Source organism: Lutra lutra, chromosome 8 (genome assembly GCF_902655055.1).
Source record: "Lutra lutra chromosome 8, mLutLut1.2, whole genome shotgun sequence".
NCBI lineage: Eukaryota > Metazoa > Chordata > Mammalia > Carnivora > Mustelidae > Lutra > Lutra lutra.
The window spans coordinates 117,891,057-117,905,677 of NC_062285.1; the positions used below are offsets into that span (position 1 = coordinate 117,891,057).

Here is a 14,621-nt window from a genome sequence, read left to right on the forward strand (position 1 = left end):
CTTCTGTGCCCAGTTATTTTAGCTCCGGCCTGTGTCCACAGACTGCTGGCCATCTCTGAGTTCTGAGGCAGTATTCCCAAGGGATACATGACCCTGGGAGGAATGAGAGCAAATACTGCACTCCCAAATAATTGACCCAAAGCCTATGTTGCATTAATAGTTGGCCAGGAGTCAGAATGGTGACAGTGTAGCAGAACCACAGAGGCTCCCTCCCCAACACCTGATGAACTGATCCAAAACATTCGCCAACATCAACCAACCAGACAAACAAAAAATCCAATCACAACTTTGATGCCATGTACTTTGAAAAATGGCAGGCCCTTTCCAAAGGAAGAAAACACCCCATCCTGAACCTTCAGAAGCAGTCCTAGGAAAAGAAGGGAGGGAAGGGTACAAAATCCTCAGGACCCCACTAAATCAGATTGGTATGAAAGAAGCTGGTGGAGGAGGTGAGTGGACGATCTTGGTTGATGTCAGGAGACATTGTCAGCAGAGGCTGGAAGGCAACCCAGGGCAGGCCATCTCTGTGCTGAGCTACAGGAAAGAGACCGCAGGAGTGCGTGCACCCTGGCTAGGCAGAACAGGCGCCAGCATGAGGCATTTCCTTGGCTTCCAAAAGAGAGCAGCACACTGGACCCCCAACCAGGGCAGGCCTAGTGTGTCCTGCCTTTCCTCTGTGGCAGAACACTACATAAAAAGCATCAGCCAAGCACAAATTGTAGCTCAGAGGGAGAGAGTGTTAGGGATACATTGGCTTACTATAAAAGAGCAAACAGAAGCTCTGGATAGAGATGCTCATGTTAAATGTGAGCAAGATGAAGGTAAGTGTCATGACAGCTATATGAAAATGCTACAGCAGAATAAAGAAAGGAACATGGATTGCAGAAACAGACATACAACCAGCTGGGCCCGAGCAGAAACCCAGTGCAAGAAAACTCAGCCTCACAAGTATTTCGTGCTGTCAGAGAGCTCAGGATCAATTCAGTGGGAATAAAAACTCAATGTAGTTATGACAAGACAACAATGAGATTTTTTTAAATTTTCATTTTTAATTGTGATAAAATATAACATGAAACTTGCCATCTTTTCCATTTTGGGGAGTACAGTTCAGTAGTGTTAAGTACATTCACATTATGCAGCCAACCTCCAGAACTCCTCTCATGTTGCAGAACTGACTGCCCATTTAACAGTTCCCCATTCCCCCCACGCTCTCCCCTGGTAACCACCGTTCTTTCCATCTCAGTGAATTTCAGTAGCACAGGTACTTCGTAGGAATGAGATCATAGAGGACTTGTTCTTTGGTGACTGGCTTATTTCACTTTGCATAATGTCTTCAAGTCTTACCCATGTTGTAGCTTGAGACAGAATGTCTTCCCTTTTAAGACTGAATAATAGGGGCGCCTGGGTGGCTCAGTGGGTTAAAGCCTCTGCCTTCGGCTCAGGTCATGATCTCAGGGTCCTGGGATCGAGCCCCGCATCGGGCTCTCTGCTCAGCAGGGAGCCTGCTTCCTCCGCTCTCTCTCTCTCTCTCTCTGCCTGCCTCTCTGCCTACTTGTGATCTCTATCAAATAAATAAATAAAATCTTTAAAAAAAAAAAAAGACTGAATAATATTCTTGGGGCGCCTGGGTGGCTCAGTGGGTTAAAGCCTCTGCCTTCGGCTCAGATCATGATTCCAGGATCCTGTGATCGAGCCCCGCATCGGGCTCTCTGCTCGGCAGGGAGCCTGCTTCCTCCTCTCTCTCTCTCTCTCTCTCTCTCTCTCTGCTTCTCTGCCTATTTGTGATCTCTGTCTGTCAAAATAAATCAATAAAATCTTTAAAAAAAAAAAAGACTGAATAATATTCTAATGTATGATCTACCACGTTTTGTTTCTCCTTCCATTCCTTGATACACACTCGGTTGCTTCTACTTTTTGGCTACTGGGAACAATGCTACTATGAAGATGGGTGTATAAATATCTCTTTGACTCACTGCTTTCAGTCCTTTTGGGTGTATGACCCAGGAGTAGAACTGCTAGATTGTATGATATCCCATGTTTTGTTGTTTAAGGAACCATTGCACTCTTTTCCGTAGCAGCTGTGCCATTTTATATCCTCACCAATACATGTTATTTTGGTGGGGGTTTTGTTTGTTTGTTTGTTTTTGTTGTTGTTGTTGTTGTTGTTTTGTTTTTGACAATAGCCATCCTAGTGGAAATGAGGTTGAATGGGATTTTTAAAATACACGTTGACGAGGGGCACCTGGGTAGCCCACTCAGTTAAGTGTCCAACTCTTGATTTCAGCTCAGGTCATGATGTCAGGGTTGTGAGATCGAGGTCTGTGTTGGACTCTGCACTGGGCATGGAGCCTGCTTGAGATTGTCTCTCCCTCTCTCTCTGTCCCCTCACCCCTGCTTGTGTGCATACATTCTCTTTCTCGCTCTCTAAAACAAAAAAAAAGAGAAAGAGAAAGTATATAGGCAAGAAATGATATAGGAAAGAAATGAGGAAAGGAAGAAGAGATACCAAGCAAATGTAAAAATATATAGTTTACCTCTTAAATTTTCATATATTTTTTTCTCAGCGTTAAATCTTGTGTATGTGTATATGTGTTGCTGTTGTTGGTTAAATAGTTAACTATAGGTCAAAAAGCCATTTAGTTTTCACTTCTGTTTCTTTTTTTTTCTGTTAAATTCAAGCAAAATTAAATAACCCTTATGAGAAAAAAACCGATAATATTGTATATATGCTTGAAGAGTTATCCAGAGTAATGTTCACCAACTCTAAGTGGTGGGTTATTGGAGGACTTGCTTTCTCCTTTGTACTTTTTTATGTGGCTTTAATTTTTTTTAATGAGCCCACATGTTTATGAAAGTGCCCATAGTTTTATAAAAGCCATAAAATTGTTACCGTTAATATAAAATATTGGTCCGTAGTATCATCATTATTCTAGTTGGGTCTTAATCATTTAAAAAAATTACAGCCTTGTCTTGACAAACCCCAGAAAGACAAACTTTTGCAACTCGTGCCTCAGATATTGGCAACTGCCTTGGGGCGAAAGGCATGTGCAGTGGAAAACATTAGCTATTCTAATAGGATGCTTTTTGACTTCTTATTGAATTCATAAATCTAAACAATGAGCTGGTGAGTGTGAAGTGGGATTGACTCGGATTCCCGTGATGCTGGTGACAGAAAGCATGGTACAAGTGTAGTGCGGTTTGTTGTGCACATGGCTGAATGAGGAATATGAAAACCGCACTTCTAGTTCGGCCCTAACCAATACGCAGCACCAGAATTTTGGACGTTTGGAGTGCTTCTCACTCTCTGCACTTCCTTATACTGAACTTCTTTCTTTTCTGGAATTTGCCATGGTCTCCTGCCTCCAGGCCTTTGCGCAGGCAATTTCCTCTCCTCAGGGCACACTTCCTTTCCCTTTATTGGGTTCTTTCTCGTGTTCAGGGCTTAGTTTTAGCCTCCTTCCTCTAGAAGGCCTTCTGCATTGTAACTGATGGTACTTCTTCCTTGATATGCCTGGCAGTCTGTAGTCACTCACTTGGTGTCAGAGTTCCACAGCAGCCTGGCCTGGGGGCGACTAGGATCTAGGAAGGGCAAGGTCAGGTTCTCTCATTGCTCTTCCATAGCACAAGTTTTGTTTTCTTCCTCGGGGCTCCACCAGGGTGGTAACTCTCCTCAAGCTACCTTGTGGCCTCTGAGTTTTCTTTTTTTCTCAGCAGGCCTCTTCGGTTCTGCTTCTGTTGGAAACTGCAACTTTTCTTGGAAACATTCAAATTTATCAGGAGAGAGTAGCTGTTCTGTTTAGCCCGTTTCCCTCCAGCACTAGCCATTCCTGCAGGAGAGGGTATCACCCCTGTACCCACAGGCCTGTGTCAGAGGGAACTGGGGCCCAGGCTGGCATTCTTAATTCCCTCTGAACCCCCTGCTTGGCCTCTCTGGTAAAAGAGACGGAGGGAAGAAAGCCTGTTATAAAGCTGTGTGTGCCATGAAATCCTAAACATATGTTTTATATATAAAAGACCAAAAAGAAAGGTCAAATCAGGGGGTGCCTGGGTGGCTCAGTGGGTTAAGGTCTCTGCCTTCGGCTTGGGTCATGATCCCAGGGTCCTGGAATCGAGCCCCACATCGGGCTCTCTGCTCAGCAGGGAGCCTGCCTCCCTTCCACTCTCTGCCTACTTGTGATCTCTGTCTAGCAAATAAATAGATAAAAATATTTGGGGGGAAAAAAAAAGGTCAAATCATTATCAGTGGGTTTCTCTGATGGGATTTCTAGTTATTTTTACTTTCCTGTTTCCACCTTTAATAAACATTTTCATAGACGCTAAATGGTATTTTGTAAGCTCCGATATGTGACCTTTGAGCAGCCCCCAAGAAAACTAGGGAAGGTTGGCCCTGCCTGATGAAGCTTAGTGCTGTTCTAGTCACTTTTTTCATCTGTGTCCCCATCTGATGTGTTTGTTTGCTCTTTCCCCCATGTCTGTCTTTTCTCCAGATGACCGGATGACTGGCATCCCTCCACACATCCTCAACAGCTCCCCATCAGACCGGCAGATCAACCAGCTGGCGCAGAGGCTGGGCCCCGAGTGGGAGCCTGTGGTGCTGTCTCTGGGCCTGTCCCAGACGGATATCTACTGCTGTAAGGCCAACCATCCCCACAACGTGCAATCACAGATGGTGGAGGCCTTCATTCGCTGGCGTCAGCGCAATGGGAAGCAGGCCACCTTCCGGAGCCTGCACAGAGGCCTCCAGGCCATGGAGGTGGACCCCTCAGTGCTCCAGCACATGTTGGAATGATGGGGTCTCCCGGCACCATCCCATGGGGGAGTGTGTCCCCAAGTTGCATGGGCGGAATCCTGACTTTCTCCCAGGGCAGGTAGTTTCTGGGCTTTCCAGGGGTGGGGGTAGGAGTGGGGTGGGGGGGGGCGTCTTTTCTTTTTAATGATCTGTAAATGAAAGGAGAAAATGAGATTTCCAGTTGGTGTTACTTGAAAGGCCAGATTACTCAGTAGCTCTACCACATCGACTTGACAATTCATTGTTTTTAATGTCTTGAAGATTGCGTTGTTTTAATTGTGCAGGTTTTAATTGTGTGGGTGCCTTTTAATAAACTGGTAAATCATAATGGCTCAAAAAAATTACTGTCTTATCATATTACATGCAGATATCCTATAGATAGATAGATAGAGATATTTGTCTATACCTATCTATATCTATATATAACATCTACTTTGATATTGCCTGGGAACTGAACTGTGGACTTTGCTATTAACGATGATAATAAAAAGTGAATTACTGTACAGAATGTGGCCTTTCATGAGACAGTATTATTTGTTTTTTTCTCATTCCTGTAGTGCATAGATTAAGGGTGTAAAATTACAGTAGTCCTTTTTTTGGAACAGAATTACTAGTAGTAACAAAATGGTTACTTTCTCCAGTCAGGATAAATCGCTCAGAGGGGATGTCTGCATTAAATTTAAGACACTAAAGCTCCCTGTAAGGCCAGTTCAGGTACGAGCGTGCATCCCTGAGCCCTTCATCTTTGAGAGATTGCTTAAGAAAATCCTGTGTTTAAAGGATTTAGTTGGGGGACAAAAGATGGTGTGGTCTTTCCATTGACATTGTACTGATTGAAGTGTTAGGCTCCCAAGGAATGTGACTTAGTCTTCTGTCTTTTTATTAATGATACATGGTATTTTTTGACAAATGCTTTCCTGTTTTCAATCAAGGGTTTTCATATATGTGATCTCATTTGGGCCTCACAAAAATGCTATGAAGTAGCTGGTCAAGAGAGGTGAGCCTCCTTCTGTAGTGAGATTAAGTGATTTGCTAGTGGTGAATGAGCTATAAAATGTGTCTTTGGAGCCCTGCTCTTTCCACCTGGTCCCTGCTGCTTCTCCTCCTCTCTCTCCCGTGCTCCTCAAAGAAACTTGAATCCCGTTCTCTTCCTGCTAGCAGCATCGCTGTGGAAAAGCTGCCCCTCTTCTCTGACCCTGTACAAAAGAGGAAATGATTGTCCTCTCCTCCTAGATTTTTGTGGTAATTAAGGGAATAACGTCTGCCAGGGTCTCATCCAGTGCCTGGCCCTTAGTCAGCTCTCAGAAGTGGGAACTGTTCACTTGCTGCTGTGGCTGCATACGGATCAAGTTCACAGGCAGAGCTGGTTAGTGGCTAGAGCTGAGGGCCCTGCAGGAGGAAGCACTGGGACTGTGTTTCCTGCTGAGCTTTAACATGTGATGTAATTTACTAACTGTACCGTGGATCCAATCAAGAGAGGGACAGGCAAACAGTCCCAATCTGTGATCTGTTCTTCTGAATAATTGGGGAATCTATTTCCTAATCCTAACCTAACTCAGGATTTTTTTCAAAGGGAAAACATTGTACTTTTTACCTTTATTCCGGGACAAGTATATAGAACGGCTGAGTTGAACATGACGTGAGTGCTCCAAAAGGTGACAGTGATATGTCGATCACATCCTTGTAGATGTCTGGCAACCATATTCCCTTTACTAAAAAAGATCAATTACAGGTCAACAAACAGTTCAAAAGGATGGTCTGCTGGCCTCCTCAGCTCTAATTTTCCATTTTGCAGCCCAGCCATTAATTCATTGTCTTGTAAAATTCTCATAGACTTTGGCCCCATGACTGCACTAGTGATAGACTAGACTGTACTTCTGTGGCATCTTCCACACTGCCTGTCATTCTGAATCCTGGACTTGTTACTTTGCTATTTGTTCCCCTGAGCTTGCTAACAGAGAGTTGCTTTGGCTTTTGTTCTCACCGCATTTATTGCCAAGGGCATATGGCTGGGCTCTGCTGCCTCTGACTAGATGGCATTTCAGAAACGGGTCTGATGATTAGCTAGTTCATCTTCCCACCGTTTGCTTGGAAGTGGAATTCGTCATGCACAAAGACACTTCGGTGCTCTGTCCATCACTGGCTGCCAGGGCCGGTAGAGAGCTCTGACTTGCTGCCCTTGATGAGCAGGGTGTCTCCCCCATCACATGGCAGCCGCAGCTGCTGGGCCTGCTCACGTTCTTGCAGAAGATTTGCAGAATGCCAGAAACAGCATCTAAGTCACTACCTCATCTCTGCCTCTGGCTGTGGAGAGTGATGCCAAATGGCATTTGCCTACCTCCCAGGAGAATCAGGTAGGTGACGTGCCTGCAAGGAGTCCATGTGGTTTTGCCTGGTAGAAGATTCTACGGTTCCTGAGGCTGCCTACCTCCAAACAGAATTCTGAATGAGTACAGGGCAGTGGCAGAACGTTTGCAAGCACTGTCCAGAAAAATATGAAATCTTACTCCACTTTGCTTCGGGGTGCACATGCATGTACATTCATGAGTATGCCCTCTTGCTTTTTTTTTTTTTTTTTAAACTAGAACTTTTAGGAAGTTTTTCTCAGTACAAAATAGTGAATGCCCATTTTAGCAGTTTAGAAAATACCAGTGAGCAAAAATAAAAAAATAAAAATTACCCCTACCCCATCCTCCAAAGATAACCACTAGGACACCCCAGTTTTAGTCTCTATCCCCAGTTACTTTCCTATGGCTGCATATGCTTTTTATAATGAAAATGAGATTGTATCAAAGCAACTGTAACTAGAAGACGTAGTTAAAGGATATACAAAGTTAAAAGATGTGATGTAGGTATCCATAATCCCAGTTTTCAAGATAAACTACAAAGCTGTAGGAGTCAGAAGTATGGGCACACAAATAGACACATGGCTCAATGGAACAGAATACAGAGCCCAGAAACAAACCCATGCATTTATGGTAAATTAATCTATAAGGGAAGAGACAAGAATATGTAATGGGGAAAAGACAGTCTCTTCAACAAATGATGCTAGGAAAACTGGACAGTTACATACAAAGGGATGAAACTGGATCACTCACACCATTCACAAAAATCATCTCAAAATGGATAAGGAACTAAATGTGAGACTTAAAACAAAAAAAGCTCCTAAAAGAACACAGGCAGTAATCTCTCAGCCATCACCTTTAGTAATGTATTTATGGATATGTTTCCTCAGGCAAGGGAAACAAAAGCAAAAATAAACTACTGAGACTACATCAAACTAAAAAGCTTCTGCAAAAGAAGCCATCAACAAGATGAAAAGGCAATCTACCGAATGGGAGAAAATCTTTGCAAAAGATATATCTGATAAGGAGTTAATATCCCAAATATATAAAGAATGTATATAACTCAACACCAGAAAACAATCCAATTAAAAATGGGCAGAAGACCTTAATAGACATTTTTCCAGAGAAGACAGGCAGATGGCCAACAGACACATGGAAAGATGCTCAACATCACTCATCATCGGGGAGATGCAAATCAAAACCACAGTGAGATGCCGCCGCACGCCGTCAGAGTGGCTAAAATCAGAAAGACAAGAAATAAGTGTTGGTGAGGATGTGAAGAAGAGGGAACCCTTGTGCATTGTTGGTGGGAATGAAAATTGGTGCAGCCACTATGGAAAACAGTATGGAGAGTCCTCAAAAAAATAAAAATGGAACTACCATACAATCCAGCAATTCTGCTTCTGGAAATTTAACCAGAGAAAATGAGAACACTAGTTTGAAAAGCTGTCTACACCCCTATGTTTCTGCAGCATTATTTACCATAGCCAAGAGACGGAAGCAACCCAAGTGTCCATCGATGGATGAATGGATAAAGAAGAAGTGGCATATGTATACAATGGAATATTCCTCAGTCATAAAAAAGAATGAAATCTTGCCATTTGTGACAACATAGATGTAATTTTAGGGTACTAGGCCGAGTGAAATAAACCAGACAGAAAAAGACAAATGCCATAGGATTTCACTTATATGGGTTATCTAAAAAACAAAACAAATGAACAAACAAAACAAACAGGTTAATATGTACAGAAAAGAAAATGTTGGTTATGGGGTGTGGGGAGGGGATGTGTTGGGTGGGCAGGCAAAATAGATTAAGGGGATCACGAGGTATAAACTTCCAGCTATAAAATAAGTAACTCATGAGGATGCAATGCACAGCATAAGGAACATGATATTGTAAGAACTTCGCGTAATGACACATGTTAACTGGATTTATCATGGGGGTCATTTCACAATGTGTAAAAACATCGAATCACTATGATGTGCACCTGAAATGAATAGGATGTAGTATGTCAATTATACTTCAATAAAAAAATGGGGTTGTATTGTACATGGTGTTTTACAATTGGCTTCTTTTATTTAACATATAGCTGTCTTTGCATGTCATTAAAGATTTTTCTATACCAGTGATTTTCATTGTCCTTTGTGTTTGGAGCACACTTTCAAGTCCTATAATTTTCAGCAACATGTTTGAAGAAATTAAAAAGACTCTAGCAACTGAATGTAAGAACGTCTTTCACTGTCAAAACATCCGCCATTTTCCCACTATTTGTCTGACGCCCCCCTTTAGAACCATGTCCTTCCTTGCTTGAGTAGAGCTTTTGGCTGCTCCCACTACCGTACACTCATATCCTGAAAAGGCAAAATTGAGCACTTTCCCATAAACATTCTGAGCTTTTTATTTATTCCTCACAGCAGGAAGCCCTCTCCTCTGCTCTGTGTGACCCCCTCCGCTCCGTGTTCCATTTGTATACGCGTGTGCATTCCGTGGCCAATCGGAACCGGTGTGTGTGGCTCTGTTCTCCACCGTCATGTTTAGCGGTGGCGTACTTGCCCACGTAGGTGTGCGTCATGATTTGTTAACCACTCTCCTATGACATGAAAGGGACCTGTAGGTGGTTTTTGCTCTGTCACTTTTACAAGCAGTGATGTGATGCAAGGGAGTTCCTCGTTGTTAAATGTTTACGTCCTGCAGAAGCTACAGTGAGCTGGATCCCTCTTTTGTTTAGTTCCAGACATATTTAAATTTTATTATCAGTTAGTTTTATTATATAGCAAACTGCCCCACCATATGTTGGCTTAAAACTTAAATCCTGGCTTAAACTTAAGTTCACAATTCTGGGAGCCAGTTGGACTGTCTCTGCTGGACTCATGCATCTGTGGTCAGCGGGTGGGCTGGCCGAGGCTGGATGATCCGGGATAGCCTCGCTTGCACGCCTGGCAAGTGGCTCGCCGCTGCCTGCAGCAACAGAGGTGTCGTGGTCACACTTCTTCGTCCACGAAGTTTGCCCTGCCTCCTTCCCTTGTCAGTGGTGGCCAGGGTCCCACAGGCAGCAAGAGGAAAACCCTAGCAGGCAAGCACTTTTCAAGCCTTTGTTTGCCTCCATTTTACCAATAATTCTGTTGGCTGAAGCGAGTCCTAAAGCCAGCCCAGAGTCAAAGTGGGAGGGCTCTACGGAAGGGCATTGGGAGAGGAAGGGCAATAATTTGGGTCCATTTTTTGCAGTCGACTACAGTCAGTATTTTAAAGTTGAGATTTCTTGGCCCTGTCGACAAAGTTTGGCCACCCATTGCAATAATGGGCAGGCCCCTTTGCAGAGTGCTGCTGTCCTTGCCTTGGACAGGATATACACTTCTTACCCAGCTCCTCTGCCTGCTGTGTTACCTGCTCAGCTCCCACAGACGTTTACCCCTGCGGCCTCTAGCCCTACAGCCGGGAAGATTCTTAGGATACACTCCTGGAAGTAGGATTGCCCAGTTTAAAGTTGCACATATTTCTAAAAGTGACTTTGACTTTTTAAACCTTATAAAAATTATTTTTAAAAACTACTTTTGCTTGGAGAGAGCAATGGGGTTGATTTTAAATGCCAGTTAATCCCCCCAAACTTCAGTGGTCCCTGAGGAAGTTCTCGCTGGGGCACACACACGGGCATGTACACACACCCACGTACCGACCCCCGCCACCACACACATGCGTATACGTACACACACGCAACTGAGGCAGTAGAATGAGTCTGTCTTCATCCCTGCCTCTGGAGAATGCCCCAGAAGTGGCAGTTTTGGAAAGAGACTCCCCTCATTCAGTTATTCAGCAGATTTATGGAGAAGCTACTATAAACTAGGCCCTCTGCTAGGTAGGGAAGCCAAAAGATGACCAGTAAGTACACTGTTCTCCAGGAACTCACTATTTGGCCAATGAGACCAGCGTGGATTGGACTGTAATCGCAACATGGTACAATAAGGTCCACATGTGAGTGCCTAGTCTCTGGGAACACAGAGGAGAAATAATTCATCCTGCCTTGATTCAGAGGTGGGAGGCCTGGGGCTTACTTGCATGAGACTCCCTCGCTTGGACTCGTCTCTGTGCCATTTTCCTTGCATGTAAAATAGCTCTGATAACCATACCTGTAAGGTTTTACAGGCGAGATACACACAGGACACCAGACGATATGGGCACAAGGCAAGTTTTATTAAAGGCGCTCTTGGGCGAAGTTCCGCGACTCAGGAGAGGAGAGTCGGGGAAGTCACACCCGGGAAGGGGTCGAGTGGGTCTTTTATTTGGGTTAAGATAGGGCATAGGTTCACAGCCATATAAGGTAAGGTATTCAGGGCGTGGGTTCACAACAACTATATATGTTAAGGTATTTGTGGTTGGAGGGTAGGGGGAGTCCTGATGTTCCTGTTTCCTGCATAGGTATCGGTTCACTTATGGTGACGTGTCCTCGGCATACGTTTTTCCGGCGGGAGAGTCATGGGTAAAGCAAGAGGCGGCCTGGAAGATGACGGCCCGGTGGCCATTTTTATTGCTCCTCCTACATTCCCTGAGCCGCTGACCCAACAATACCGACCTACAGTTTCAGTGAGGATACAGAAAGCTTATAACAGTGTCAGGTACAAAAAATGTTTTGCCAAATCGTTGAGCTGAATTATTTTAGCTATTTTTTTTTAAGATTTTATTTATTTATTTGTCAGACAGAGCACACACAAGCAGAGTGGCAGGCAGAGGGGGAGAGAGAGAAACAGGCTCCCCGCTGAGCAAGGAGCCCAATGTGGGACTTGATCCCAGGACCCTGGGATCATGACCTGAGCCAAAGGCAGCAGCTTAACCGACTGAGCCACCCAGGTGCCCCTATTTTAGCTATTCTTACCCACTTCCACTCTTCACACTGCCGGGGCCCTCAGAAGTGTGAAGGTCAGAGTCACCTTTTCCTGTTGTGATTTGCAGTAGAGAAATGGAAAGTGCATGGTCCTTCAGTACTTCTACCAGGACTCTGAAAATAAGGACTATGAATGGTAAGCCACCTCAGAGCGTATTCAGAATTGGGATGGGGACTCTGATCTAACACGTGACTGTCATTAAATGAATACCTACAACATCAAGCTACCGATTTGTGTAAGCTACTAGAGATACAGGGTAAAGACACAGATGCTGCCCTGTAGGATCTTAGCCTGTTGAGGAGACAAACATAACAGCCAGCGATTATGATACTGTTTGGCCAGCACAGAGTGGGGAGCAATTAAGGTGGCCATAGAGGAGGTGGCACTTCAATGGGACTTTTGTTAGCTTTGCCCAAGTTAGTATGTTGGTCCCTTTGGGGGATGCTAATGCATATGGACACCAGAATTCCACTTAATTTACTTATTTGATATCCAATTTGACAAATAGCACTTCTCGCCATGGGTCTGCAAGATGCTTCCATGGTGCTGTCTCAAAGGAATTTAGAAATAAAGAGAATCTTATTTATAGTCTAAGTTGCCAATATTATCCAATTCTCTACATCAAGACAACAAGACGTTGAGAAACATGGTTTATTTTTCCACAGTAGAATTGGATCAGGCTTCAGATTTTAGGTATCGGGCATATTTGGGGGTTCTTTGTGCCATTCCTAGCCCTTAGTTCTTCCTCTGAAAGACCCACAGATTAAAATTAGATGCTGCTGGCATAGAGGGAATGTTTTTAATGTAATAACTGCCTGTTTACTTCTTAGAATCATAAACAGAGCTTAGAAGAACAGGAATGTCTATCTTGTTGGCATTTACTGTTTTTGTAGGAAAATTAGAGTCTCACAAAGACACAGTTCAGCAAGCCAATTAAGCCTTGTTTTTTAAAATTATGTAAAATATATGGCAATGATTCTGAAAGCTATTATTAATTCAAAATATTGGCCACAAAATCCAGGTCTGAGTACTTCAGAAGAAAAAAATAAACCCAATGTCTTGATAATATTTTTATGTCTTCATTTCATTTTCATATTCTGTCTTTGGCCACTGCTGATTTTAGTGACAGATTACATTCCTAATGGAGAATATTTGTGGAAAATATTTGCTATGATCTGAATGCTTTTCTCCTCACCCCCATTTATATGTTGAAATTCTAACCCCCAAAGTTGAGGGTCTCAGGAGATGGGGCCTTTGGTGGTGATTAGGTCACCAGGGTGGAGCCCTCATGAAGAGACCCCACAGAGCTTCCTAACTCCTTCCTCTGAACAGTGAGAAAACCCCAGCTCTGAACCAGAAGAGGTCCAAGTACATGACCATGCTGGTGCCTTGCTCTTGAACTTCCCAGCTTCCAGAATTGTGAGCAATAAATTTTTGCTGTTTATAAGCTGCTCAGTCTGTGGTATTTTGTTATAGCAGCACGAACAGACTGAGATGATATGAGATGAATTAGATAAATAATTATTATTCTTTCCTTTGGTGGCATATAACCTCTTCCTTGTCAGCTTCTAGGAGATGAATTGATTTAATCAGGACTTTGCTGATACCACAGTCTTTGGCAGGACTTCGTGGCTCATTGCTGATCCCAGGAAAAGACTGAGAGCCTACAAATGAAGTAAGTCAGTCCATTCATACACTAGTGGTGCGCTTTAGTGCCTCAGGAATGCGGGGGATCTGGCTAGGGAATAGTTCTTTGAAGGCTCAGAAGTCTCCTTCTAATAGATCTTGTAATAGGTCGTGGTTCTTAGCCATTTGGAGGGGCACAGATCCCTTTAAGAATGTGAAAAGGCTGTAGAATCTGCAGGAAGAATGCAGACTTCTTTGTGAAATCATTCTTTTAAAAAATGCACATGTAAGGGATGCCTGGGTGGCTCAGTTGGTTGGACGACTGCCTTCGGCTCAGGTCATGATCTGGAGTCTCGGGATCGAGTCCCGCATCGGGCTCCCAGCTCCACGGGGAGTCTGCTTCTCTCTCTGACCTTCTCCTAGCTCATGCTCTCTCTCACTGTCTCTCTCTCAAATAAATAAATAAAATCTTTTAAAAAAAATAAATAAAAAATGCACATGTATACACACATACACACTCAACACTTGGCATTCAAGTTTTAGGAAATTCCCACTACACCGAATCCAGTTCACTTATCCCAAGAACCCTGAGTCTGTAGCGTCCCTAGCATCAGACTTCATCAGCATCTAGGTCTGACTAGTCATTTCTTGGTTTTGTAGAGTATTTGGAAGACTTGTGTCCAACAGAACGAAGCTAAATGTTTCTGCTGGATTCACTAGCATATAATTCCTGGCATGAAGAGCTAACCGTGGTTTGGAAGGAAGGTGAGACCATTTGTCTAAACCCTGATCTTTATACAGCTGGTCACAATTCTTCTGTTCTATGGGAAGACAGGCAGGTGGTTCTCCTGAACCCACCTCTTGGAAAGGTAAGAGCTTGCAGACATGCAGTATATGACAGTCTCTAGCTTCTAGCAGCTTTCTGTCTTCACCCCATCTCTATAGCACCAGGGATCCTAGACAGGAAAGGACTGAGACTTTTG

At 43.7% G+C, this 14,621-nt stretch overlaps 1 protein-coding gene across 1 annotated transcript in view; it reads left to right on the plus strand.

Annotated features, from left to right (window-relative positions):
• The window catches only part of CRADD (CASP2 and RIPK1 domain containing adaptor with death domain), a 179,415-nt gene extending 174,123 nt beyond the window's left edge, over positions 1–5,292 (plus strand). Inside the window, exon 3 of the mRNA XM_047742309.1 lies at positions 4,488–5,292. Coding sequence (XP_047598265.1) covers positions 4,488–4,789 — 302 coding nt within the window. The 3' untranslated portion in view covers positions 4,790–5,292. The remainder of the gene's footprint in view (positions 1–4,487) is intronic.
• The last annotated feature ends 9,329 nt before the right edge of the window (positions 5,293–14,621 follow it).